This window comes from Patagioenas fasciata, chromosome W (assembly GCF_037038585.1).
Source record: "Patagioenas fasciata isolate bPatFas1 chromosome W, bPatFas1.hap1, whole genome shotgun sequence".
In the NCBI taxonomy this organism is placed as follows: domain Eukaryota; kingdom Metazoa; phylum Chordata; class Aves; order Columbiformes; family Columbidae; genus Patagioenas; species Patagioenas fasciata.
In genome coordinates, this window is record NC_092559.1 from 49095632 (window position 1) to 49123358 (window position 27727).

Consider the following 27727-nt stretch of genomic DNA (forward strand, 5'->3'; position numbering starts at 1 on the left):
GGAGGATGTGACTGACAGCACCTTGGTACCACCCTAGGTGTGTATGTGGGGACAGGTTCAGTGGGGCAGAAAAGGTGCTGAAGAGCCATCAACTTCCCCATTGAAGGCTCCAGATCTCAGGGGAATGTGCAACTGCCACACAATCCACCCCATGACCACAGTCATCTGACAGGCTACTTTGGCGTGGTGGTGCAGTCACCTCTTGCTTCCAAAGTCAAAAGGGGGCATTCTGTTGGTGAGTTTGAATGCCCACTATGGATCATCATACCTTACGTGTCATTTTCCTGTTATACAGCATTACAAATAAACCTACAATAGAATAGAATAATACAAATTACAACAACTACAGTTATTAACCAATATTGGAGGAGACTGGTTAGTCATCCTGATAAGGAAAACAAATACAATGAAAGTTTTTTCACCAGTTAGTCTCCAGTCCAAATAATGTAAATCTGTACCATTCTGATATGCCAGTGCCTCTAATTTACAGGGGTCCCAGTATAAATTCAAAACATCTTCTGTGGTAACTTTAGATACCTTACACATTAAGACCCAGAATGGAAATAAAAGTTAAATTACCTTGAACTACCCCTCTATCCTCTCATTGTTGATAAAACAGGTGAAACTTTAATGACATCATTAAACAGTTGTTAATTGGCTTGTTAGAAGCACATACAGGAATGGTCTCAACAAAACACTGTTGCGTTTCATTAAATTTAATGCAATCCTTGTTTCCAGCAACTTACCTTTTGGTGGTGTCCATGCACCACCTATCCAGTGTGTTTCATTGTTAGAGAGAGGAACTTCAGGTTCCCACCATGTTAAAGGTCTAAAACGAAGTGGATCCATGATGTAAGCCAAATATATATGCTTTCCCTCTACAGTTGGAATCATGCCGAAAGTGATCATCACAAAACAAAACCTTACTGCTTTGTTGCAGGAGATGATAGCCAAATAGGCTAAGGAGGTGTTAATTGGAGTGAGGGGGTGCCTGCGGCTGCCATCATAGTACTTGCATTTTACTGTAACTTCTTCAGCTGCCCCCAGGTAACATCACTGGCCTCTTCCTTTGGTCTCTTCTGTTTCTTTGTTGCCCTCTGCTGCAGGGACAGACACTATCTCTGGCATTAGGTTCTGTGCCGTGTTTTTCCAACTCATAGTAAGGTTTAACGTATTTCACAGGAAGCCACTTCAGTCCTGTTGAAAGAAGAACACGTGCATATCCCCTTCCCCAGGTGATTAACTCTACAGGCCCTTGCCTTTGACTATTTTGCAAAACCTTTGGTCTCTGGGACAGTAAATCTAGAGCACAGAAGTGTTTTTCCACTGTTTTGATAGAGGAGGGAGGCATAGTACGATTCAAATATATGTTTCATTGTATAATTGTTCCTGAGGCATCATATTCCCCCTTTTTTGTTTTAATAACATCTTTTTTAAAGCAGCAGCATTTTGATGGAAGAAAGCATGTGGAGCCCTAGCAGACTGGAAGTGGACTGTAGCTACAGTGTAAGAGTCTGCAACTGCATTTCTTTCTGTTATGGGACCTGGTAAAGTTGTGTGAGAGTGTATATGAGTAACAAACAGTGGGTGTCTGCAATGCTGTAATGCAGTTTGCAATGATACAAACATTTCAAAGAGCTGCTGTTGTGAGAGAGGGGATGTGATGTAGGACCTTGACTATGTACTCAGAATCATAAATCAAATTTAGAGGTTCCTCCTGAAAAAACTAAGTAATGTAAAGCTGCACGAAGTTCTACTAATTGGGTTGAGCTATCAATACTTTTAACAGAATTATGCCAATCATTATCTTCATGCCAGACCACTAAAGCTTTATGAGATTTCCTCGATCCATCAAAAAAACTGTGAGCATGTGGGATCAGACCAAATACAAGTATGGTCTGTGGCCTGATGTCAAAGATATGCAGATTCTGCAGCAATTTACATTTAGGCATGCCAAAAGCTATGCTGTTAAGAAAATCGGCTAGTGCAATTTGCAAGGACATAGCTTGTGAATTAAAAAAAATCAAAATCAGATTTCACAAATGGTACATATATGACAGATGAGTCATGGCCTGTTAAGACCTGAATCCACTCTCTGTGTTTTTTGATCAGAGTAACAATCAGTTCTAGAAGCTGAATAATAGTTTTATGGAAAGAATTGAGAAAAAAAAAAAAATCCATTCCAAGTATATCAGTCTGTTAGCATTCTCATCATACTGTCTCACAATATCCACAGGCTGTTTTTGTGTTGTAACTATAAATAGACAAATCTTCAAGTCCAGTTGAATGCAGTCAGCCTGCAAGGTTGTCATAAATTTGTTCATCAAAGTTTCTAACCCCATTTTGGCTTTCATGTTTATTGGATATTTTTGTTCCTTACTGGACTGAAGCCCTGTTTCAGTTCTATCAGTGTAGTGTTGGCTTTACCAGATACTTTGGCTGCCCATACTAGTGGAAACACAGCATCCAAAATTTCCTTGGAGATTTCTCGCTTGCAGCAAACAGATCTGCACCTTCCAAGTATCTTCTTGTGGGACATGCAACTAAACAGAATTCTCAGAAAACATTATTTCAGATTACAATTTACTTAACAAATCTTGACCCAAGAGAGGTTTAGGGCTTTCTGGCATATACAAGTATTCATGTGTTAAAACTTTGTTCCAGATTTGACCTTCCATTGGTTTCAAAAAATGGCTTTTCTTTCTTTTCTTTCTTTCTTCCTTTCTTCCTTTCCTTTCTTCTTTCTTTCTTTCTTTCTTTCTTTCTTTCTTTCTTTCTTTCTTTCTTTTCTTTTCTTTTCTTTTCTTTCTTTCCCATGACCTCAAGAACTAGCACAGTTAATTTACTAAGAAGTCTCTTACAACTAGTTACCACAGAATAGGTCTGTTAAAAGATTTTTGGTTTAATTTCACAGCATCATTAGTACTACGTATCCACTGGGGATGCCTTTAAATTTCACCCTCACATTCCTTCATTCAGTATTACAGTTCTCTAGCGGCAACATCACTGCGGCGGGGGAGGAAATAAAGACCCCTTTCGAGGCTTTAGCAGCAGGCAGCTAGGTTTTTCTATTTTTTCTTTCTTTTTTTTTTTTTTCTTTCTTTCTCTTCTTGCTGCAGTTTAGATACAGGCAAGGCCACGCAGGTGGTGTAATTGTTGGTACCAAGTGGGAGCTGCCAGCCCTTGGCAGACTCCTCAGTTACAATGAGCTCAGTTTATCTTGCAGCTTGACACAGGCCTGAAATTTATGTACAACACAGCTGTACAGCACAGGCCTGGGATATTTTGCTTTTTTATTTACCTATTTCATTCCTGCTATAATACACTTTATATGAAATTCCAATTAGCTAAGCAATAGTTACATTCCTCAGCCCCATTTACCTGTTGCATATCAATATCAATAAACAGCATATTAAACATTAACCTATTATTTTCATTTTTCTAGATCCAAATCAGTTCATATTCTAGCAACTTTTAAATACAACCTCTTCCAAGTTCACATCCATCATAGCATTTAGTTTCCTTTCCCATATCTCCAACTATCACATAAATTCAATGCGAATCAGAGTTTAACAACTTAAATTCTTTTCTGCTCTCAAAATTATTAGATAACAATAAGAGCAAATTAACTTACAGTACTGTACTTCATCCCATTTTTTCCAAAGTTCTGCAGAACAACATTAATTGCAATACAGCACTATAACCCAGAATCCCACATTCAAGCCACAATTGACTACAATGTCATTTCAAATTTTCTTTTATCAGAGGATTCCCCCACAAAGTTACTCTAATATGTAAGGATGCATCCTAAGGAGGAGCAAGGTGGTACTTTAGTAGCGGAAGCAGTTCCCATTTTGTAATTATCTCCCCAAACAAAATTCTTTTGGTACCAAATATATATATATAAACTAAAATACTGAGCTCAGATATGCAAACCAAACACCAAGTTCAAATATGCAAATAGATCACAATTACGCTTATTCAAGACAATTTCTTGATTTTAGCATTGCACCTTTGAGCTGCTTACTGCTCAGCCAGGTAGAGGTACCGCTGGTTCTCCCTGACAAAACAGGTCAGTGCACACTGGAGCCCAGTCGGCACCTGCCCCCTGCCGTTCTTTGCAAGCTGGACTGGGCAAGGCTTTTATTAGTGTCTCATCTGGTGTGCTAAACTGTTATCCCAAAACCAGGATTCTTTATCTGGTGTGCATTCAAAAGAGCTAAATTTAGTACACTGAGATGAGACACAGCCTGTCACAGAGTTGCACAAGTCTGAATGCTGGAATAAAGCTAGCATGCTAGAAAGAATAGTAACAACTACCACACACAGAATCTTATCATCACATTCACGCAGTAAATAACTAAATTACTCATAGTCTTCATATCATCAGAAAATGTACAGTTTGAGTCAATAGATTCTTGTGATTTAACAGTCTGTGAATTTACTGTACCATATAATAGGCAAAGACTTATGAAATTGTAATGCATTTAAACAGATACCTACAAAGAAACAGATTAGTAAATTAAAGTATCTCGCAGAATGGTCTGCAAGTTTTCTGTGACTTGTTTGTTATTAATTAATTCTCTCTCAACTTGTTGTAATTCAAACTATTCTGCCTGTAAAACTGTCTGCAATGATTTAATGATCTCCTGTAGAGATTTATTTTTGTCCTGCTCTTCTCGCTCTAGAAATGGCATTAATTGCAACAAAGTATTATACTTCGAGGTTCTATTCTCCAGCCACTTTTCCCAATCACAGTATCACAGTATGTTTGGAATTGGAAGGGACCTCGAAAGATCATCTAGTCCAATCCCCCTGCTGGAGCAGGAATGCCTAGGTGAGGTCACACGGGAATATGTCCAGGCGGGCTTTGAATGTCTCCAGGGAAGGAGACTCCACAACCTCCCTGGGCAGCCTGTTCCAGTGCTCTGTCACCCTCACTGAGAAGAAGATTTTTCTCAAATTTATGTGGAACCTCTTGTGTTCCAGCTTGATCCCATTGCCCCTTGTCCTATCATTGGTTGCCACTGAGAAGAACCTGGCTCCATTCTCATGGCACTCACCCTTTATATATTTATAAACATTAATAAGGTCACCCCTCAGTCTCCTCTTCTCCAAACTTAAGAGCCCCAGCTCCCTCAGCCTTTCTTCATAAGGGAGGTGCTCCACTCCCTTAATCATCTTTGTTGCCCTACGCTGGACCCTCTCCAGCAGTTCCCTGTCCTTCTGGAACTGAGGGGCCCAGAACTGGACACAATACTCCAGGTATGGTCTCACCAGGGCAGAGTAGAGGGGAAGGAGAACCTCTCTCGACCTACTAACCACCCCCCTTGTAATACACCCCAGGATGCCATTGGCCTTCCTGGCCACAAGGACACAGTGCCGGCTCATGGTCATCCTGCTGTCCACCAGGACCCCCAGGTCCCTTTCCCCTACACTGCTCTCTAATAGGTCATTCCCCAACCTATACTGGAACCTGGGGTTGTTCCTGCCCAGATGCAGGACTCTACACTTTCCCTTGTTAAATTTCATCAGGTTATTCCCCACCCAACTCTCCAGCCTGTCCAGGTCCCGCTGGATGGCAGCACAGCCTTCTGGCATGTCAGCCACTCCTCCCAGCTTAGTGTCATCAGCAAACTTGCTGATAGTACACTCAATTCCCTCGTCTAAATCGTTAATGAATATATTGAATAATATTGGCCCCAGTACTGACCTCTGAGGCACTCCACTAGATACTGGCCTCCAACTAGACTCCACACCATTGACCACCACTCTCTGGCTTCTCTCCTTAAGCCAGTTTGCAACCCACCTCACTACTCTATTGTCTAGACCACACCTCCTCAATTTAGGTGTGAGGATTCTGTGAGAGTGTGTCAAAGGCTTTACTGAAGTCAAGGTAGACCACATCCACTGCCCTGCCATCATCCATCCACCTTGTTACATTCTCATAAAAGGCTATGAGGGTGGTCAAGCATGACTTACCCTTGGTAAAGCTATGCTGACTGCCCCTAATGACCCTCTTATCCCTGATATGCCTTGAGATGACACCAAGGATAAGCTGTTCCATTACTTTCCCAGGGACAGCAGCCACCATTGACTACAATATTTCACAAGATCCTCTTTTCTCATGTTTCCAAGTGCTTTCCTATGTTTTAAAACAGCTCCCAATACCGATTTCTTAGGAACATGACTGAAAACAGTCATTTCCAACCCCATCTCATAAGTAAAAACCATGAGAAGAGGGAGGTATGAGGGGGAAGCATGGAGCAGTTTGCAACGCAAGTGAGAGAAGTGGAGGGAGAAGGTTTACAGTGCACTTACACAAACAATACCACAAAGAAACAACTGTAACAACCAGTAAAACAATTAACTGACGTTCCTGTATAACTTCTGTATAACCTGTCCCAAGGCTCTTTAGCTGGAACCGCACATCCTGCCGTTCCCACATAAACCTGGGGATGGCATGCCAGTGGTTGAGGGACAAGACCTAACACTTGTCCTTGTTGAACTTCATGAGGCTCTTGTTAGTCCACTCTTCTAGCCGATCCAGGTCTTCCTGCAGGGTGGTTCTCCCTTCCAAAGTGGCAAACTTCATCAGGGTACACTTGATCCCATCATCCAGAGCACTTATGAAGATGTTTAACAATGTTGGGCCCAATATCTGTCCCTGGGGGACCCCACTTGCAACAGGTTGCCAGTTTGAAAAGGAGCCATTTGACTTTGTATGTTCGTGATGGTTCTCAGGAAGTGCAGTATCTTGTCTGCTTTGTCTTCAGTATCTTTTTGTTGTCATCTTAGTTGTCGCAGATCACCTGCATGGCCCTCTACATTGGTAATTCTGTTTTAAATGATAGATATCAAGGTGCCTGCATTTTGGCAATGGAAGGTATAGTGGCGTACCCCTTGACCTGTTGCCTGAATAGTATGGGGGTAGGAAAAGAGGAAGCAGTAGCTAATTGAGATAGTACACAGACATTTTCCATCTTGTTTAGCTATCAGTCTGACTTCATATGTGTGAAATTGTTAAATATTACCAAAAAGCTTAAAATGGAAATTTCTTGATGCTTTCTTACAGGTATATGTGTTTAACGCATACAGTTTTTTGTCTGGTGCTTGACTTAAATGATTCTTAGACTTGCATTCTGTATACCTAAGCCCAGTTTTAACCATAACAATAACATTTCAAATTCCTATCTTTTATTAATGGTATTTGTTATTAAAATTCTTTGTGTAATGTTGAAATGGATTTGTTTTGAAGAATTTTCTCTATTGGTTGCTCTTTTTGGAGGAAGGGAAATTTGTATAAAAATGGTATAAGAAATGCTGTTACTAGCGTTAAACTTCTTTCTATGCCTTGGGAATTTAGTTTCACAGGGTGACTCTCTTTTTTACTGTTATAGTAGATACAGTCTAGAGGACAGTGTAGTTCTATATCATTTTTGATAGCTCTGTTCAGAAAGATCAGGCAGGAGTGGAAAGTCAGAGTCTTGTCACATATGTTTGTCCTTTTTGCAACCACTGACTAGAATACTGGCACATTTACCTGATGGTGTTTAGATGTTTTTAGTGTCAGATGCTAGGATTAAAAAAATAATATTATGCATATTTTATGTCTTTAAATGATGAAACATTTTTCAAGGTATATTGGGCTTCTATGGCAAGGTTTTGGTAGTGGGGGGGGTTACAGGGGTGTTACTTCGGTGCTAGCCGGAGCAGGATCGAGACGTGATCCGTCTCAGCAATGCCCGCGAGGTCCCATCTGGGTCGCCAAAATGTTAGCAATCAGGACACATAACCACGGACGTAGTTATATGCGGTGCTTTATTTCAGCGCTGGGAAACCAGGGGTTCGCACCCAAAGCTGGCTTCGAACAGCTGATTCAGACCATACCTTATTATACAAGTTAGTCACATACATATTCATTTCACTCTTGACAACCATTAGCATATTCCACACCTATTCTAACACAAACTTTCTATCTAAAAGATGCTACAATTATCAGTTATTTTCTACGGTACCAATTTTAAAAGAATATATCGTAAATCTATGTCCACCTTAAGAATAAGGCTCGGTTACAGTTACCTGCCTTGTAAGAATATACCATAAATCTATGTCAGCTTTAAGAACAGAGTTTGGTTACTGATTACAAGAGTTCTATGGCTACAGGGCTGGTTGCTATCCTAAGGTTAAACTAACTGTAACAAATTCAGCGGCCAGTAAAGGCCTTGTCCTGTTCTTCAGTTAAGGCCTGTTCTGTTCCAAAAGGCCAGTGAAGGCCTGTGCCTGTTCTGTTCCATGAAAGAAGACATCTTGTAAGGTGATTACTATCATTTGCTATCATCTTCCCCCCTTTGAAAATCCTTTTCTTTGGACAATGGATTTTCACTTTAATCATCTTCTTCGATTATTGATTTGATTGATGATTTGGCAAATGTGACAGTTCATAAGCTGGAGGGCTAGCTGGATGGCTGTCAAATACAGGATTAGCATAATTCCTACTCAGGACAGTGAAAATGCGATTATTCTTAGCATCTGTTTGACTAATCATGCGTTTAATACTTACATATAATAAACAAAGAAATATAATCACAATTGTAAGTACAACTAAGCTTTCTAGTAATGAATGTACCCATCCTCCTAAATTTAAACTAAATGAATCTAGCAGAGCTCCTATCCAGCTCTGTTCTGCATCCTGCTTTTCCTCTTGCAGCTCCATCTCTGTTTGGGTCAGTTGAGAAATGTCCTTCTCGACTTCCAAAGTTACATTCGGAATATGGATGCAGCAATGATCAATTCTGTCTTTCAAATATCCACAGACACCATTTTCTTTTAATAACATTATGTCGAGTGCCATTCTATTCTGCAAGGTCATTTTAGTCGTAGCCTGTAATTGCATATTAAGTTCCCGAAAACCTTTTTTAATTATTCTGGCCAATCGATCCATTTGCCCGATCAATTTATCAATCATTTCTCTGTTTCTGTATGCCGCAATTGGTGCAAAGAAAGATTCTAGTGCTCAGCCGAATTTAACACTGCTTGATGGTTCGTGCCACACATTATCTTCATCTATTTCTCATTTGTGCCTAACATGTAGAAGTTCTTGCCCATTTTTCAAGGGAGACTTTTTCCAAATAGGACATAGGGTTGGCAGTCCCAAAGTAATTTCCCTTACTGGTCCTGCTATTGGTAAATGCGTTGTCCAGGTCCCATCACTTAAGGCCCAAACCAGATGTCCCACACTACTTATAACGCCTCTACAATCAATTCTATCTCCATCGATACCTACCTTGGTTCCTTCCTTTGGATCCAATTGTTTCTGACAAATGCAACCTGCAATTACTGCAACCTTAATGATGGATTTAGGTATCTCCCTCATATCTGTCTGACAAGTTATTACTCGTGAACAATTCCACCATGGTACTGTTGTTCCTCCTGTTACATTGGACCACCGTACACACCATGGAAATGCTTCACTATATTGGTATTGTTGTACAATACTCAATGTCTACATGTTACTCCATGATTCAGTTATATTTTTATTATCCTGATCTTTGCATTCCCAGTAGGTCCGTTCAACCGTTCGGTTTACTACTTTGGTGGTCCACGTGTCATAATAACACCAACCTATGTGTTTGAATGGTCTGGTCGTTCCTATTTTAACCCATTTCACCCCTGGTAATTTTAAACAATCCTCCCTTGGCCCTGGTGTTTTCCATTTTCCTTGTTCTTTTACCTTTTGTTCTGTTGGGACGACTTCTTTTCTAGTGCGGGATTCGCATGCTATTTTGCCAGTTCTATTTATTTCTGGTAGGGTGGTAGATATTATTCCCCACTGTATTGGGTCTTCGGCTGATTTTGGAATTGGAAGGCAAGCAGTGATGCTACTGGTATTCTGAGTCAGTGCGAAATCTCGAATTAATCCTATCATCAGATTCTCTGCCTGATTCTGTACGCTTTGTACCACCTGTGGTATCTGGGTACTTTCGTTATTGCCTACTGCTCTTCGTGGCCTAATTTGCAATTTCGTTTGAATAGTCTCATTTTCCCACTGTCCATCAGAGGCCTTGTGGAATAGAGTGGCACTTCCCTCTCCAGTTTTCAAAAGTACAAACACTCCAACCAAGATCAGAATTCGGTAATGCAAACCAGACATTATTGCGATGTAATCTTGAGCGAGGTAGGACCCACTATCTGCGATTTCCACAGTCTCGGGACTCTTTTCACTCGAGTATAGTGTATCCAGGAGTCTACTCCAGCAACTAGGAGTACTTGATAGGGTCCGTCCCAACGCTCTTTTAAGGGTTCTTCATTCCAAGTTCTTAGATACACCGTGTCTCCAGGCTCTATATCATGTACCGGATTCTCGAGCGCTAGTGGGCAATTCCACACTAGTGCGGATCTGAGTCGATTCAATGTCCTGCCAAGAGACAACACATAATTGTACAAGTCCTGATTTCCTTTCACATGTACCTCTGGGTTTGGGTTTGGTGCTTCATATGGTTTGCCATACAAAATCTCGTATGGACTTACTGACATTCTATTTCTAGGTTTAATCCTAATACGCAACAATGCTATTGGCAATGCCTGAGGCCATTGAATTTTTGCTTCCTGACAGATCTTGCTAAGTTGCCTTTTTAGGGTTTGGTTCATTTTCTCCACTTGTCCACTAGACTGGGGTCTCCATGGGGTATGTAACTCCCACTTAATTCTCAAACATCTGCTGATTTCTTTTACCAATTGTGCAACAAAGTGTGGTCCCCTATCGGAGGATATCCCCAGTGGTACCCCAAATCTAGGGATTATTTCCTTTAGTAACCATTTTATAGTTTCTTTTGCCTGGTTGGTGCGACAAGGGAAAGCTTCCGGCCATCCTGAAAAGGTATCTACCCCAACTAGTATATACCTGAATCCTCGGGTTCTGGGAAGTTCCGCATAGTCTATTTGCCAATAATCCCCAGGTTGTATGCCTGTCTTTATTTTCCCCATTTCTATTTTTCTTTTTACTAAAGGATTATTTTTCAAGCAAATTTCACACTTAGCTGTGATAGACTTTGCCATTGTTAACATCTGGACCGAGATAATTTGTTTCCTTAAATAAGTTACCAATGCTTCTGCACCCCAGTGACACTTCTGGTGTTCCGTCTAAAGTATTCCTCTCATAATAGTGGTTGGTACCACAACTTGTCCATTGGTGGTTACATACCACCCAGAATTATTCTTACTGGCTCTTACTAGACTTGCCAATTTTTCATCTTCTGTAGAATATTTAGGTGGTTCTGAAGGTAATAAATCAATTGCTCTTACCTTCTGGGAGACAAGACCCACCATTGTTCTTACTTGCCATGCTACTGACCGAGCTGTTTGATCAGCAAGCCGATTTCCCTCGATGATTTTTGATGTTCCATTTTGATGAGCTTTACAGTGCATTACAGCAACTTGTGATGGTTTTTGAATGGCCTTAATCAGGTTCAGTATCTCCTCCTGGTACTTAATGTTTGTTCCTTGTGAAGAGAGCAGTCCCTGCTCTTTCCAAAGGGCTCCATGCACATGAACAACTCTGAAAGCATATTTTGAATCAGTCCATATATTAACTTTCTTGTTTTCGCTGAGTTCTAATGCCCTGGTTAAGGCGATTAACTTCGCTCTTTGTGCTGAGGTGTTTGGTGGTAAGGGCTTAGCCTCAATTACTGTCTTGGCAGTAGTAATCGCATATCCTGCGTACCGCATTCCGTTCTCCACAAAGCTACTGCCATCAGTAAAGAGTTCCCAGTCAGTTTCTGCCAGCGGAGTGTCTTTCAAATCAGGGCAACTTGCGTGGGTATATTCGATGACTTCCACGCAATCATGTTCCAGGTCTCCTTCTTCAGTACCTGCACCCAAAAACTCAGCAGGATTCATTAGGTTAGTAGTTTTTAGAACACATCATCTTGTTCTGTCAGAATTACCTGGTATTTCATCATTCTGCTTGGGGACAGCCAATGGTCCCCCTTTTGTTCCAGTACTGTTGTCACCATATGGGATACAAACACTTGTATCCTTTTTCCCATAGTTAATTTTCGGACCTCCTGGATCAGTATTACTGTAGCAGCTACCGCCCATAAGCACGCCGGCCACCCAGCACTTACCGGATCTAGCTGTTTAGAAAAATAGCTAACAGGTCTTTTCCAGGATCCCAGTCGTTGGGTTAATACCCCCAAGGCAAGTCTTTGTCGCTCGTGTACAAACAACTGGAAATCTTTGCTCAAGTCCGGCAGGCCCAAGGCAGGTGCCTGCATCAAAGCCTGTTTTAGCTTTTGGAAGGCTTCACGTTGTGGTTTTCCTCACATGAACGTCTTATTCTCTTTTGCTTCGTATAAAGGTTTAGCAATCAACCCATAGTCCATAATCCAAAGTCTGCACCATCCTGTCATTCCTAAAAAGGATCTTAATTCATGTAAGTTTCGTGGTTCTGAAATAGCACAGATAGCATGCACACGGTTTGTACCTAATTTCCACTGTCCTTGAGAAAGCTCGCATCCTAAATAAATCACAGTCTCGGATGCAATTTGAGCTTTACTTTTCGATACTTTGTACCCATTCATTCCCAATTGGTTCAGTATTTCAATCGTTACCTGGATGCAGAGTTCTCGTGTCTCAGTCGCGATCAAGATGTCATCTACGTATTGTAGCAACAGGTACCGTTGTCGAGGGATTACGATGTGGCCTTTCGTAGTCCATTCCTCGAGTTCCTTGGCCAACTGATTTCCAAAAATAGTTGGGCTATTCTTGAATCCTTGCGGAAGACGTGTCCAGGTTAACTGAGTTTTCCTTCCATTGTGTGGATTTTCCCATTCAAAGGCAAATAGCTTTTTGCTTTCCTGGTCGAGGGGTATGCAGAATAAGGCATCTTTTAAATCAAGTACAGTAAACCATTTATATTTCTCCTTCACATATGTTAACAAGGTATATGGGTTTGCAACTACCGGATAAATGTCCTTAGTGATCTGGTTTACAGCCCACAAATCTTGGACTAATCGGTAACTACCATCGAGCTTCTTTACTGGAAAAATTGGAGTATTATATTCTGATTCACATTCTTCTAGAATTCCATATCTCAAAAATTTTTCAATTAGAGGAACTATTCCTAACCTAGCTTCTAATTTCAGTGGGTACTGTCTCAACTGTACTGGCCTGGCATCTTCCTTTAATTCCACTTTTACGGGCTGGGCTGTTTTCGATTTCCCAGGTATGTCAGTCGCCCGTACCGTGGGGATCACCGCCTCCTCCACAGCTTGTGGTATTTCCACTACCGGGTTTTCTTTTAGTAACAGAATTTGTCCTACCTTGGATTCTGGAATTTTCATTACCAGGTTTCCATTCTCAAATGTTATCACAGCATCTAATTTGGTCAATAAATCCCGTCCTAGAAGGGAAACTGGACAATCTGGAACATATAAGAACTCATGGGTTAATTCCTTTTCTCCAAAACACAGATCTAAGGGTTGCAGGAATGGCCGTACTTCTTCCCTCCCTGTGGCACCAACAATCGTTGTCGTTTTATGACCTATTGTTCCCTGTAAGGAATTTAGCACAGAATAAGTAGCCCCTGTATCCACTAAAAATCTCACATCCTGGTCCCCCACTTGTATTGTCACCAGGGGTTCCTTATTCTGGGTATCTGTTCTTGTGCTGCCATATAGTCAGCTGTTATTATTATACTCCCCCAACACCATAGTTTGTATTGAATTCCCTGCTGCACTTGGTACCTGACTCGTGGAGCCCGGACGGTTCGGGCATTCATTTTTCCAGTGTCCTTCCTCCTTACAATAAGCACATTGATTTATACCAAGCTTTACAACAGGTCTTAAAGGAGTTCCCTGAACATTCCGAAAACCGCGCCCTCGGCCACCTCTAGTTCCTCTGCCACTGACTTCCATTCCTATTCCCCTACCTTGCCCTTGGACCAGGGCCAACAAGTCTTGCTGAGAACGCCTCGACTGTTCCTTTTCTCTATTATTATAAACTTTCCAGGCTGTTTCTAACATAACATCTAGATCTCGTAGTTGTGCCCCCTCCAGTTTCTGTAATTTCTTCCGAATATCATCCTGAGACTGTCCCAAAAAGATTAAAGCCAACTGAACCCTTGCTTGTTCTGTTTCAATATCTAAATCCATATATCTCTTTGCAGTTTCTTTTAATCTTTCTAAAAAGGCTGAAGGGGATTCATTCTTTTCCTGCCTAACATTATACAATTTTGACCAATTCATTTGTTTTGGCATAGCAGTCTGAACACCGATCAATAGCCAGTCCTGATACCTCCGGAGGCGAAGCTGACCACCTCCAGTATTATAATCCCACCGAGGATCCTCCTTTGGAAAATTTTCATCAACATTGCCACCCACTATTCCATTCCAAATATCCTCCCTTACTTTATCTCTTGCTACCCGTATAACTATATCCTTTTCTGTAGAATCCATTAAAGTGTCAAGAATCACTTGCAAATCATCCCAATCAGGATTCTGCGTTTTAATTATCATTTTAATTATCCTTGCAACTTTGTCCGGGTTTTCCCAGTAAGGACCGGCTGATTGTTTCCAGATCATTAAATCTCCTGGCGAAAACGGGACTTTTACATAAACCAGCTCTCCCCCCACTCCTACCGCTTGTCGCAGGGGTGCTATTACATTTGGCAGTTCATCCCCCTTTTGGGCTTCCTTTCCTCTGTTCCTAGTCCTGTGGGATATTGGTGTGGTTGTTACTCCTTTTACACCGGTTGCTGCCCCCTCATCCCCACTGGAATCAATATCACTTTCAGTAAGACACACAGGTGCCAAGGGTTTAAGGGATTTAGGTGCAGAGGGTTCAGTTTCTGAAGGCGCAATGTCTAAACACGGCAAATCTAAGGCATTACCGCGGCTGCTTTCTATTGCCAAACACGTCATGCATTTCTTTTCTGCCGTACAGCCCATGCATTTATCATTAGTACCGCTCCTCCGGACTAACATTAACCCACATTCCTTCCTCCAGTCCTGTTTTTGTACAAGATAGAAAAAGAGATCCACGTACTGTACCTCATCCCATTTACCTTCCCTTTGACAAAACCTCATTAATTCACTAATAGTTCCAGGTTCTAAAGTACCCTCCGGCGGCCACCGTACTTCATTAGGCAAGTCATATTCAGGCCAGCAGTGAGTACAATATTCAATTAATTTCTTTTTGCTCATTGATTGTCCAAATCCACTCTCCTTCCAATGTTTCAACAAACAGTCTAATGGTGACATCTTTGTATTGCTCATATCAACACAAAAGGGTAACACACAGACGATTAACACAGAAAGGTAACACACAGATAACTTTACCGGAACAACAGTAAAGACGGATCAAATCACCAGTTTCAACAGCAAATACAGATCAAATTGCTAAAACTGTAGACCAGGTCCTGAACAACATAGATAACCAGATCAGGTGAGCGCAAATAACCAGACCAAACCAGGTGCCGAGCCTGCGGCATAAATAACTAGAACCAGAACCAGAACCAGATGCCGAACCTCCAGAGGTTTCCCTCTGTCTAACGGACGGCTGCCTAGGCAATACCTCGGGAGCTCCCTGCCCAACCGAGCGTGGCTTTCGCCGCGTCTGACCGGCAGGCTACCGGATACCTGACCAGCAGGCTACAGGACCAGAACAGAACCAGACCAGATGGGTACCCAATAATCCAGGTAAAACAACAGATAAAGCACCTTCTTACCAATCAGAGGTCCGTCGTGAGCAGCGGAGAGCCGGTCGCGTCCGATGCACTCCCCAAGAATACTTCAGTGCTAGCTGGAGCAGGATCGAGACGCGATCCGTCTCAGCAATGCCCGCGAGGTCCCATCTGGGTCACCATAATGTTAGCAATCAGGACACATAACCACGGACGTAGTTATATGCGGTGCTTTATTTCAGCGCTGGGAAACCAGGGGTTCGCACCCAAAGCTGGCTTCGAACAGCTGATTCAGACCATACCTTATTATACAAGTTAGTCACATACATATTCATTTCACTCTTGACAACCATTAGCATATTCCACACCTATTCTAACACAAACTTTCTATCTAAAAGATGCTACAATTATCAGTTATTTTCTACGGTACCAATTTTAAAAGAATATATCGTAAATCTATGTCCACCTTAAGAATAAGGCTCGGTTACAGTTACCTGCCTTGTAAGAATATACCATAAATCTATGTCAGCTTTAAGAACAGAGTTTGGTTACTGATTACAAGAGTTCTATGGCTACAGGGCTGGTTGCTATCCTAAGGTTAAACTAACTGTAACAAATTCAGCGGCCAGTAAAGGCCTTGTCCTGTTCTTCAGTTAAGGCCTGTTCTGTTCCAAAAGGCCAGTGAAGGCCTGTGCCTGTTCTGTTCCATGAAAGAAGACATCTTGTAAGGTTGATTACTATCATTTGCTATCAGGGGTAGCTTCTGTGAGAAGCTGCTAGAAGCTTCCCCTATGTCAAATAGAGCCAATGCCAACCCAGCTCCAAGATGGCCAAAGCGGAGCCAATCGGCAACAGCGATAGCACCTCTGGGATAACATATTTAAGAAGGGGGAAAAGTTACTGCGCAACAGCAATTGGAGCTAGGAGTGAAGAGTGAGAATATGTGAGGAAAAAACTCTGCAGACACCAGGGTCAGTGAAGAAGGAGGTGGAGGAGATGTTCCAGGTGCCAGAGCAGAGATTCCCCTGCAGCCCACGGTGAAGACCATGGTAAGGCAGGTTGTCCCCCTGCAGCCCATGGAGGTCCGTGGTGGAGCAGATATCCACCTGCAGCCTGTGGAGGACCCCACACCGGAACAGGTGAATGTACCCTGAAGGAAGCTGTGACCTCGTGGGAAGCCCATACTGGAGCAGGCTCTTGGCAGGACCTGTGGCCTGTGGAGAGGAGCCCATGCTGGAGCAGGTTTGCTGGCAGGACCTGTGACCTCATGAGGGACACACACTGGAGCAGTCTGTTCCTGAAGGACTGCACCCCATGGAAAGGACCCATGCTGGAGCAGTTCATGAAGGACTGTCTCCCATGGGAGGGACCCCACACTGGACCAGGGGAAGAGCATGAGGAGGAAGGAGTGGCAAAAACGAAGTGTTAGGACCTGACTGCAACCCCATTCTCTGTCCCCCTGCAGTGCCTGGGGGGAGGAGGTGGAGAAGTCAGGAGTGAAGTTCAGCCTGGGAAGAAGGGAGGGGTGGGAAGAAGGTGTTTTAAGGTTTGGTTTTATTTCTCATTATCCTTTTCTCATTTGGTTGGTAATAAATTAAATTAATTTTCCCTGAGTCGAGTCTGTTTTGCCCCTGACGATAATTAGTGAATGATCTCTCCTTGTCCTTATCTTGAGCCTCTCTCCTGTCCAGCTGAGTAGGGGAGTGATAGAGCAGCTTTGGTGGGCACCCGGCATCCAGCAAGGGATCAATCCACCACACAAGGGCAAACCTATACTGCCTTGGACTGCAAGTAGCTCTTTGGGCATAAATAGGGGGAAGGGAGTTTTTGTGGTAATCCTTAATAACATTTCTTTCATTGTTATTTCTGAGGATTCAACACCTTCCCCCCCCCCAGGTTAAACATGAAACAGGATCAGATGATAAAAAGAAAACGATTTTGTATGTTTGTGTACTTACGAAATTGACCTTTGTGATACAACTTAACATCTAAACACTAAAAACAGTCATTTGTTTTGACAGCAGAATTAATTGAGGCTAAAACAATCAAAATTCCACTTGTATCAAGCTGTTCATTAGGAATTGCTGTCTGACCTTTGTGCTGTCAGAAAAATGACCTGTTCCGCTATGATATGATGCTATTTTCAGCCTGGAGAAGAGGAGATGTCAGGGAATCCACGGACCCCCCATAGTCCCCCACAATGAGACTGAGGGGAGACCTCATCATGGTCTACAGCTTCCTCACAAGGGGAGGAGGAGGGGCAGGCACTGATCTCTTCTCTCTGGCAACCAATGATAGGACTCGAGGGAATGGCAGGAGGATGTGCCAGGGGAGATTTAGGTTGGACATTAGGAAAAGATTCTTCACCCAGAGGTTGGTGGAGCACTGGAACAGGCTCCCAAGGGAGGGAGTCACAGCCCCAAGTCTGGCAGTATTCAGGAAGCATTTGGATAATGTTCTCAGACACATTGTGTGAATTTTGGGGTTGTCATATGCAGGGACAGGAGATGGACTTGATGATCCTTGTGGGTCCCTTCCAACTCAGGACATTCTATGATTAAATAGCAGAATGGTGGTTGGTCCACTGAATTTGAGAGAAAGGCTGAATAAACTTTCTACTGTGGAAACAATTCAGAAGTGACATGCTGCAAGGGGGAGAATCAGAATGGGCATTGATATCCAGCTGAGCTGTCAACTGGCACTGAGCCAGGCATGCAAACCTTTTCCATTTGAAGGAGCATGTGAAGCATATGCAGTTTTTTAAAAAATTGTCCTCCTTTCATGCATGATTAACACTCAGAGAGGCAAAATTTGTTTTTATCAAAAACAAGAATATGTGGTTTTTTTGTTTTATTTGTAACTACAAGTACAGATCTATGGAATTTTTTTAAAAGCTTTTCCTTGAAACAGATATGTTTATAGGCATGCATGCGTGTAAATTGATTCCTTGGAATGGGGAGGAAGGGCAGAAATTTTTTTGAGTGCCTGACTGTTTCCAGTTATTCAAAATTAAGTGTAGTTAATAAAAATCATAGAATCATAGAATAGTTTGGTTTGGAAGGGACCTTCAAAGGTCATCTAGTCCAACCCCCCTGCATTGAGCAGGGACATCTTCAAGTAGATCAGGTTGCTTGGAGCCCTGTCCAGCCTGGTCTGGAATGTTTCCAGGAATGGCAAATCTACCACCTCTCTGGGCAACCTGGGCCAGTGTTTCCCACTCTCATAAAAAATTTCTTCCTCATGTCTAGCCTGAATCTCCCCTCCTTTAGTTTAAAACCATTACCCCTTGTTTTATCATAGCAGGCCCTGGCAAACCAAAGCTTTCCTCATTTTCAGAAGCCTAACAACTGTTCCACTTCCGATTTATTTGCTTCAGTGTCTTGTCAAATAGCAGCTGTCTGCTTCAATGTGTCTATAAAACCATCATCAATTTGCCTTTCCTTCATGTCCATATCTATCCTGAGTGATGGAATGCTGTGAGATGCAGCAACTTGCCTTGGAAAATGTTTTAAGGATGACGCTTTGTGGGAATGTTTATATACAATTAGAGGAACTCACTAATTTTTGAGGCCCACTTCCTTTGTAGAATACTAAACTTTCATTAGCATCCTGATAGCTAGGTATGTAACCTTAAGTGACTGAAATCCCACTAGATATCCATATCTCTTTCTGTTATAAAGGCTAATCTTAATTTACACACTATATTATTTTTTTTTATCCTGTGTGTGTACAATATCAAATACTTCTTTCAAGTCTATGAACAGATATTTGGGATATTTAAGCCATAGAGTCACCATTCCAGAGCTCAGTATAACAGTCAGACTGGACTGTAAAAAAGTTATCTTGAACCTGAAACTATCCATGCTTAACACAAGAGAACATTAATTCAGAGACTTTTGTAAGGGTTGGACTAGATCTCAGCTATTACTTTTTACATTTTAAGACACTTATCTGGGTAAGTATTTTAGATTTTCGTAGTCCTGATTTAGTTCTAATATTTACTTTTATTTTGTGTTCATATGAAAGCTTGAGAAAAGCTTCCTTCTCAGTTCACATTGTTTTCTTGTCTTTTATGGGAAAAAGAACAAAGGAAAATCTCAATGCTTTGGCTGTAGTATTACAGATTATTACTATTATTGTTGTTGTTATTACAGTGTGGCAAAAAATGTAGGGCCGAATGTAATTTTAGGACTGTATACATGTAGGAGTAGTTACATGTATACAGTCCTAAAATTACATTTGGCCCTACATTTATATAGTCCTAAAATTACATTTGGCCCTTTGAAGGCAATCGCAAGGCTGATGTAGCTCCTGATGAAAATGAGTTTGACACCCCTGATCTAGATGGTCTTTTTTTGGTTATGATATGGCAGGGACTCTAGAGACTACTTCAGGGAATAAATTCAGTCCCCATCATCAGCAGTACCTCTTAAATGTGAAACAACTGCTTTTCTTTCTTTACACATTGCAATGGACAGTGAATCTGTGTACTTGCTTCAGAAATTTTGGTGGTTAGACTATGCAGCATGAGGTTCTATAAATAAAACTATCAGTGCATTTAAGTTAATCTTCCAGGTCTTGAGCTGAAATACTTGTTGGAGTTAACCCTTTGCCTATACTTCAATCATTGAGCATGTCTGTTAAGAAAACTTTTCTGCCTCATAGTGAAGAGGTAGTGCATCTACATTAAAATCTCCGTGTAGCTGTTATAAAAGTTATTCTGATACAGCACATGAGTTTGCATGCTTTGACTTGCATCTATATATTACATCTGTTTGGCAGTCTCCATTAATGCCAAACCACTGGGAGTTTTTGACTGTATCATCTAATGATTAAGGAAGCAGAAAGATAGATTATATTGCTGGTTCAGAGAATAAAGCTTTTTGAGTTTTTTTTTGTGTGTATGTGGTTTTTGTTTGTGTGGGGTTTTTTTGTTTGGTTTGTGTTTGGTTTTTTTTCAATGATAGTGCAGATGTTTTTACTCACAGATGCACAAGTACAGTGAACAGTACAGGGAAATTTCTTAAGAAAGCATTCCAAATTCCTTAATGATGGTGTTGTCCCAGAAACAGGGTTCTGTCACCCAGTGTGCAAAAAAAACCCAAATTGTAGCACACAGAGACACGATATTGCCTATTACAGAGTTGTGAAAGCCTGGATGCTGGAATAAAGCCAGCACGCCAGAAAGAAAAGTAACAGCCATTATATACAAAATCTTATCACTACATTCACATGCTAAAGAGCCAATTGGTTACACATTTGCCTATTTGTTACATAATCATTTTAGCATATAATGAGCAACATTCAGCTAAAGGACACTTTATCCAATAGTCTTGAGATATATATTAAAGCAAGACTCAGCTAATTGGGCGGGTTTAAAATGTCTAAAACTGCAAGGTCAATCTCTCTGATTAGGTGTTTTACAAGTCACTCTTATCTTTGTCAAACTGACCTAAAACTGAAAGGATTTACATATCTTTAGGTTAGCCATTGCAGACAGGATTCATTCTTTTAAGTGGTAATGACAATTCCCCCCATGAGATTTATTTGTATGCATCTCTATATCAAATGTCTCACCTTTTCTAAACTCTTTTAGTGACTGCAACACAACACTTGATCACACATTGCAACATAACATACAAACATACAAATATAACAATTGCTAATACAAAAATTGCAATCAATTTCTTAATCCATGTCCATAAATCAGGAATCCAGGACATCAATCATGTCCAAACTTCTTGAAATCTATAAGAGGTATTGTTGTTCTGTACCTCATGCAAGATGGTAGTATGTTTCTAAATCTCCTCTCAGTCGTGATTCTTTTAGATTGATCAACATTCAAATGAAGTGTTTTCCTAAGAGTGGTCCCAAGATATATTAATAGGAAGGAGTATTTCTCATATAAGAACCCTTTTATTTGAATTTTCCAGGAAATGTGTGAATACCCAGCAATTGGTCTTGTTAGCTATCTGCATGATCATCTGGATCGTCATAAAATGTACATTTTGAGTCCATGGATTCTCCTGATTTAACAGTCTGTGAACTTACCATATAACGGGCAAAGAAAAGACTTATGTAACTGTAATACGTGTTTAAACAGATACCTACAAAGAAAACAGGCTAATATTAATGCTACAATGAATACCAATAAACCTCCTTGAATACAATCAGATTCTGTATAAGATTCTATTTCAGTCCAAGTGCAGTTCATTAAGTTTTCTTAAGTTTTAGTGTTAAAGGAGTGATCTCTTCTGATTTCTACCCAGTCTCTGTACTTTATTCTAGTGTAGTGAAGCCAGGAAATGACTCCCTTAAGTTTCACAGCTATGTTATTAAGTTGGTGCAAAAGGAATTGTGGTTTTTGCATTGTTGAAATTTGCCATTTGATATTGGAATACATTCTTAAATAAATGTGGTTATGTTATACATAATTTTAATGCACTTTTCTGCCTTTATGTTTGGTGGGGTTTTTTGCTACTGACTTATTACTTGCTGTTTATTTTATATTTATTTTAGACTATGGAAATGATGTTAGACAAAAAACAAATTTGAGCAATTTTCTTATTCGAGTTCAAAATGGGTCATAAAGTAGCAGAGGCAACTTGCAAAATCAACAATGCATTTGGCCCAGGAACTGCTAATGAACATACAGTGCAGTGGTGATTCCAGAAGTTTCGCTAAGGAGACGAGAGTCTTGAAGATGAGGAGCATAGTGGCCGGTCATTGGAAGTTGACAATGACCAATTGAGAGCAATCATAGAAGCTGATCCTCTTACGACTACATGAGAAGTTGCCAAAGAACTCAATGTCGACCATTCTATGGTCATTCAGCATTTGAAGTAAATCGGAAAGGCGAAAAAGCTCGACAAGTGGGTGCCTCACAAGCTGACCAAAAATAAAAAAAATTTGTCATTTTGAATTGTTGTGTTCTCTTATTCTATGCAACAACAATGAACCATTTCTTGATCGAATTGTGATGTGCAGCAAAAAGTGGATTTTATATGACAACCAGCGATGAACCAGGTCAATGGTTGGACTTGGAAGAACCTCCAAAGCACTTCCCAAAGCCAAACTTGCATCAAAAAGAGGTCACGGTCACTGTTTGGTGGTCTGCTGCCAGTCTGATGCACTAGAGCTTTCTGAATCCCAGCTTGGCAAATCGATGAGATGCACTGAAAACTGCAACACCTGCAGCCGGCATTGGTCAACAGAAAGGGACAAATTCTTCTCCATGACAATGCTCGACCACGCATTGCACAACTAACACTTCAAAAGTGGAATAAATTGGGCTATGAAGTTTTGACTCATCTGCCATATTCACCTGACCTCTCTCCAACCAACTACCACTTCTTCAAGCATCTTGACAACTTTTTACAGGGAAAATGCTTCCACAACCAGCAGGATGCAGAAAATGCTTTCCAAGAGTTCGTTGAATCCTGAAGCATGGATTTTTATGCTACAGGAAAAAACAAACTTATTTATCATTTGCAAAACTGTGTTGATTATAATGGTTCCTATTTTGATTAATAAAGATGTGTTTGAGCCTAGTTATAATGATTTAAAATTCACAGTCCAAAACCTTAATTACTTTTGCACCAACCTAATAACAATACAGAGATAGAAAAAGTGTGAATCTAAAATTAGGGCTATAGCTATGCTTTTTTTCCTTTTTCTTTACATAACTCTTGTATATTCAAAGATGATAAATTGAAAGCCTTACGCTATGGATGCAATTTTAAATGAGAAGAGGAAACAAATTAGAAATGTTTCATGTGGTTGTTACATTATTACGTAGGCAAGTAAACTGTATTTAGACAGTGTGCACCATTATTTTATTTTTTCTGTATGAAAGAGTGAAAATATTTAATGATTTGCTGTACATGTATGATTTTGCAATCTGTTTGACCATTGGCAGAGTAGTTATGGTTTTCAGTTGCCACCTACAGTTTTAATTAGATTATTTAGTATTTTCAAGAAATATTAACAGCTGTTAAAATATCTTAGGGGTTGACCATTTGAGATTAAATTTAACCTAATGTTTATCTTAACTGTCATTTCTTTAAGGCCCTATTGAATTTGAAGAATGTAACACATCCAGTGCAGTTGAAGGTGAGTTGTTGTAGCATAGTTGTTTATCTAACAATCCTGTGGATAGGACCTGAAACTGAAGAGAGAAGGAAATTCATATGTGAATTTGTATAGTTTTAATGTATTCCAATAGACCAAAAAGTTGGTTTTATTTTGAGAAACGAACTTCTGTGAAAATGAAACCAACAATACTTTATAAGCCTAATGCATAATGGGCAGAGAATTTTAATGTTTCTTATAAATATACTTTGACTAAGACCCTGTCTTTGCAGTGGTTTGGATTTGTTTCAGTTATTACTGTGTAACTTAATTTACAGTGTCAAAACATGGTCCGGGCTCTTTCCACTGTTGCCATGTTAGTTATACCAAAGCTAATATAGTGTTATGGTCACAAGGCCTTCCTTTGTTGGTGTAGCTTATTTTGCTTAGGGGATTGTTTTAAGTGGTTAAGAACTGTTTTATTTAGTTTTGGGACAGAGAAGTTGACAGTATAGCTATAGCAGCCAACAACTAAGTTGCCAAGATTGCAGCTGAGACTTAAAATCCATTTTCAGAAAAACTACCCTCATATTCCATTTGTCATTGTTTTGGGCTACATAAAGGGCAGAAAGGAAATAAATCCCAGATTAACATTTAAAAAATAGTTTTGGAGCAATCTCTGTCTCTATTAAACTATAAGATATGCCTGAGTTTATAGCTACCTGATCTATAGGAAGTTTTGAGTTATTTCTCCCTGAAAATTTCTAGAAGTGAAGGGATTCCTTATGTGCTCTGTAATGTATTTCTGTAAAGGGGAATATAGTGGGTTTTTTAATGATGTGATCAAATTGTCAGTTGTTAAATTTTGGAAACCAAATTATTTCCACCATTTTACTCAAAGGCTTGCTGTAGGTAGTATCTTACATCAAAAGAAAACTGTAAACTGCTTGGATCAGATGCTTGCACTCAGTCGTTTTGTTTAAACTTTGACAGTCTACTTTGATTCAGCAAAAATTTAGGACATGACAGTAAGTCTGATGGAATATTTAAATTTATTTTAATTTTAGTATATTAAATGGGTAGGAAAGCAAACCTTTTTTCTGTATTAAAGCAATATATATCCAGTGCTAAAAACAGGGAAGAAAAGACAAAGGAGAAACATGGTTGCAGACTCAGTGGGAGACAGCATTAGAGCTGGCTACAGCACTGGGTAATCATGGACTCAGCATGAGCTTGGAAGCCAATAGATGTTCTTGTTTTTTCAAGACCAAGATCCTAATTTTTAGGAGAGACAGGGGCTTGCAGCTACCGGGAATAAGCAGGGAAATAAGAACAGGCTGTTGAACTGCAGTAGCTGAGAGAAGTACGGTTCAGTTTCTGATCCAAGTGCACTGGCTATTCAGGAGCAATAGCTCCTGTTGAGTTTCTGTGAGCAGAGTCCCTTTCCTCAAAACTTGCAGCGTACCCATCTTCTATAGAATAAGTGACAGTCTAGTGTACCCAGCTTGGAGATTTGGATGTATAATGCTGATCGGTTTTATAAAGACTTATGTTATTAATCTGTTGCTAGAACCCTTTTTTTTTTTCTTTGTACAAAGCTGATGTGTTTTAACCTTGGTAGGCAGCTAAGCCCCATACAGCCGCTCACTCACTCCCCTCACAATGGGATAGGGGAAGGGAATCAGCAGAGTAAAAGTGAAAAAACTCGTGGGTTGAGATAAAGACAGTTTAATAGGGAAAGCAAAAACTGCATGCTCAAGCAAAGCAAAACATGGAATTCATTCACTGCTTCCTATCAGCAGGCAGGTTTCAGCCATCACCAGGAAAGCAGGGCTCCACGTGTAATGGTGACTTGGGAAGACAAATGCTATCACTCTGAATGTCCACCCTTCCTCCTCCTTCCCCCAGTTTTTTATTGCTGAGCATGATGTCATATGGTCTGGAATATCCCTTTGGTTAGTTTGGGTCAGCTGTCCCGCCTGTGTCCCCTCACGATTTCTTGTGCACCCCCAGCCTGCTTGCTGGCAGGGTGATGTGAGGAGCAGAAAAGACCTTGACTCTGTGTAAGCGCTACTCAGCAGTAACTAAAACATCCTTGTGTTATCAACACTGTTTCCAGCACAAATCATCCAAAACACCCCATATTAGCTACTGTGAAATTTAACTCTATCCCAGCCAAAACCAGCACATTATGTTACTGAACAACATATTGTAGTAATGTTCCCTTAGTTTGTTTTTGTGTTCCCTTACTTCGGCTCCATATCTACCTCCACTTTTAGATTTTTGTATCAGTCATCACAGCAGCATTTAAAAGGTATTGCATTGTTATGCACCAGTGTTTGACATTGCTAAATATATACTCCTCTCTCTTTGATCTTTAAATGAAAAGTGTTTGTTTCATAGGGATAAAACCACGGAAGAGGAAGCCTTTTGGTTTATCAGGAATAATGAAAAAAGAAAAAGATACCGAGTCTATGTAAGTATATTTCCAGCTTGAAGCCTTGTCATGTATGAAAACTAGTAAATATATGAGGATAAACATTAATTTATGTTTAGAAAAAAATGGTTTCACAACAGAAGTTTACAGGAATGCTATGAATATGAAAATATCACAGCTATTTAAGATTTATGTAACTAAGGATTTTAAGGAAATAATTATAGAATCAGAATCATAGATTGTTTTGGTTGGAAAAGACCTTTAAGATCATCGAGTCGAACACTTAACCTATCACTGTCAAGTCCACCTCAAAATGATGTCCCTAGGAACCTCATCTGCACATCTTTTAAACACATCCAGGGATGGTGACTCAACCACTTCCCAGGCAACCTGTTCCATTGCCTGACAACCCTTTCGGTGAAGAAGGTTTTCCTAATATCCAATCTAAACCTTCCGTGGCACAACGTGAGACCATTTCCTCTCGTCCTATCACTTGCTACTTGGAAGAAGAGACCAACACCCTTCTTGCTACAACCTCATTTCACACAGTTGTAAACAGCAATAAGGTCTCCCCTCAGCCTCCTTTTCTCCAGGATAAACAACCCCAGTTCACAGTATCCCACAGTATCCCACAGTATCACGGTATGTTTGGGATTCGAAGGGACCTCAAAAGATTATCTAGTCCAATCCCCCTGCTGGAGCAGCAACGCCTAGCTGAGGTCGCACAGGAATGTGTCCAGGCGGGTTCTGAATGTCTCCAGGGAAGGAGACTCCACAACCTCCCTGGGCAACCTGTTCCAGTGTTCTGTCACCCTCACCGAGAAGAAGTTTTTTCTCAAATTTAAGTGGAACCTCTTGTGTTCCAGCTTGATCCCATTACCCCTTGTCCTATCATTGTTTGCCACCGAGAAGAGCCTGGTTCCATCCTCGTGGCACTCACCCTTTACATATTTATAAACATTAATGAGGTCACCCCTCAGTCTCCTCCAAACTAAAGAGACCCAGCTCCCTCAGCCTTTCTTCATAAGGGAGGTGCTCCACTCTCTTAATCATCTTTGTTGCCCTGCGCTGGACTCTCTCCAGCAATTCCCTGTCCTTCTTGAACTGAGGGGCCCAGAACTGGACACAATATTCCAGATGGGGTCTCACCAGGGCGGAGTAGAGGAGAAGGAGGACCTCTTTCCCTTGTTAAATTTCATCAGGTTATTCCCCGCCCAACTCTCCAGCCTGTTCAGGTCTCGCTGGATGGCAGCACAGCCTTCTGGCGTCTCAGCCACTCCTCCCAGCTTAGTGTCATCAGCAAACTTGCTGATAGTACACTCAATTCCCTCATCTAAATTGTTAATGAATATATTGAATAATATTGGCCCCAGTACTGGCCCCTGAGGCACTCCACTAGATACTGGCCTCCAACTAGACTCCGCACCATTGACCACCACTCTCTGGCTTCTCTCCTTAAGCCAGTTTGCAACCCACCTCACTACTCTATTGCCTAGACCACACCTCCTCAACTTAGCTGTGAGGATGCTGTGGGAGAC

The 27727-nt window shown here is 40.9% G+C and overlaps 1 protein-coding gene across 1 annotated transcript in view; it reads left to right on the plus strand.

Annotated features, from left to right (window-relative positions):
• LOC136114625 (F-BAR domain only protein 2-like) overlaps window positions 1-27727 on the plus strand; it is a 142943-nt gene that overhangs the window by 56684 nt on the left and 58532 nt on the right. Inside the window, exons 9-10 of the mRNA XM_071801643.1 lie at window positions 23750-23794; window positions 26156-26228. Coding sequence (XP_071657744.1) covers window positions 23750-23794; window positions 26156-26228 — 118 coding nt within the window. The remainder of the gene's footprint in view (window positions 1-23749; window positions 23795-26155; window positions 26229-27727) is intronic.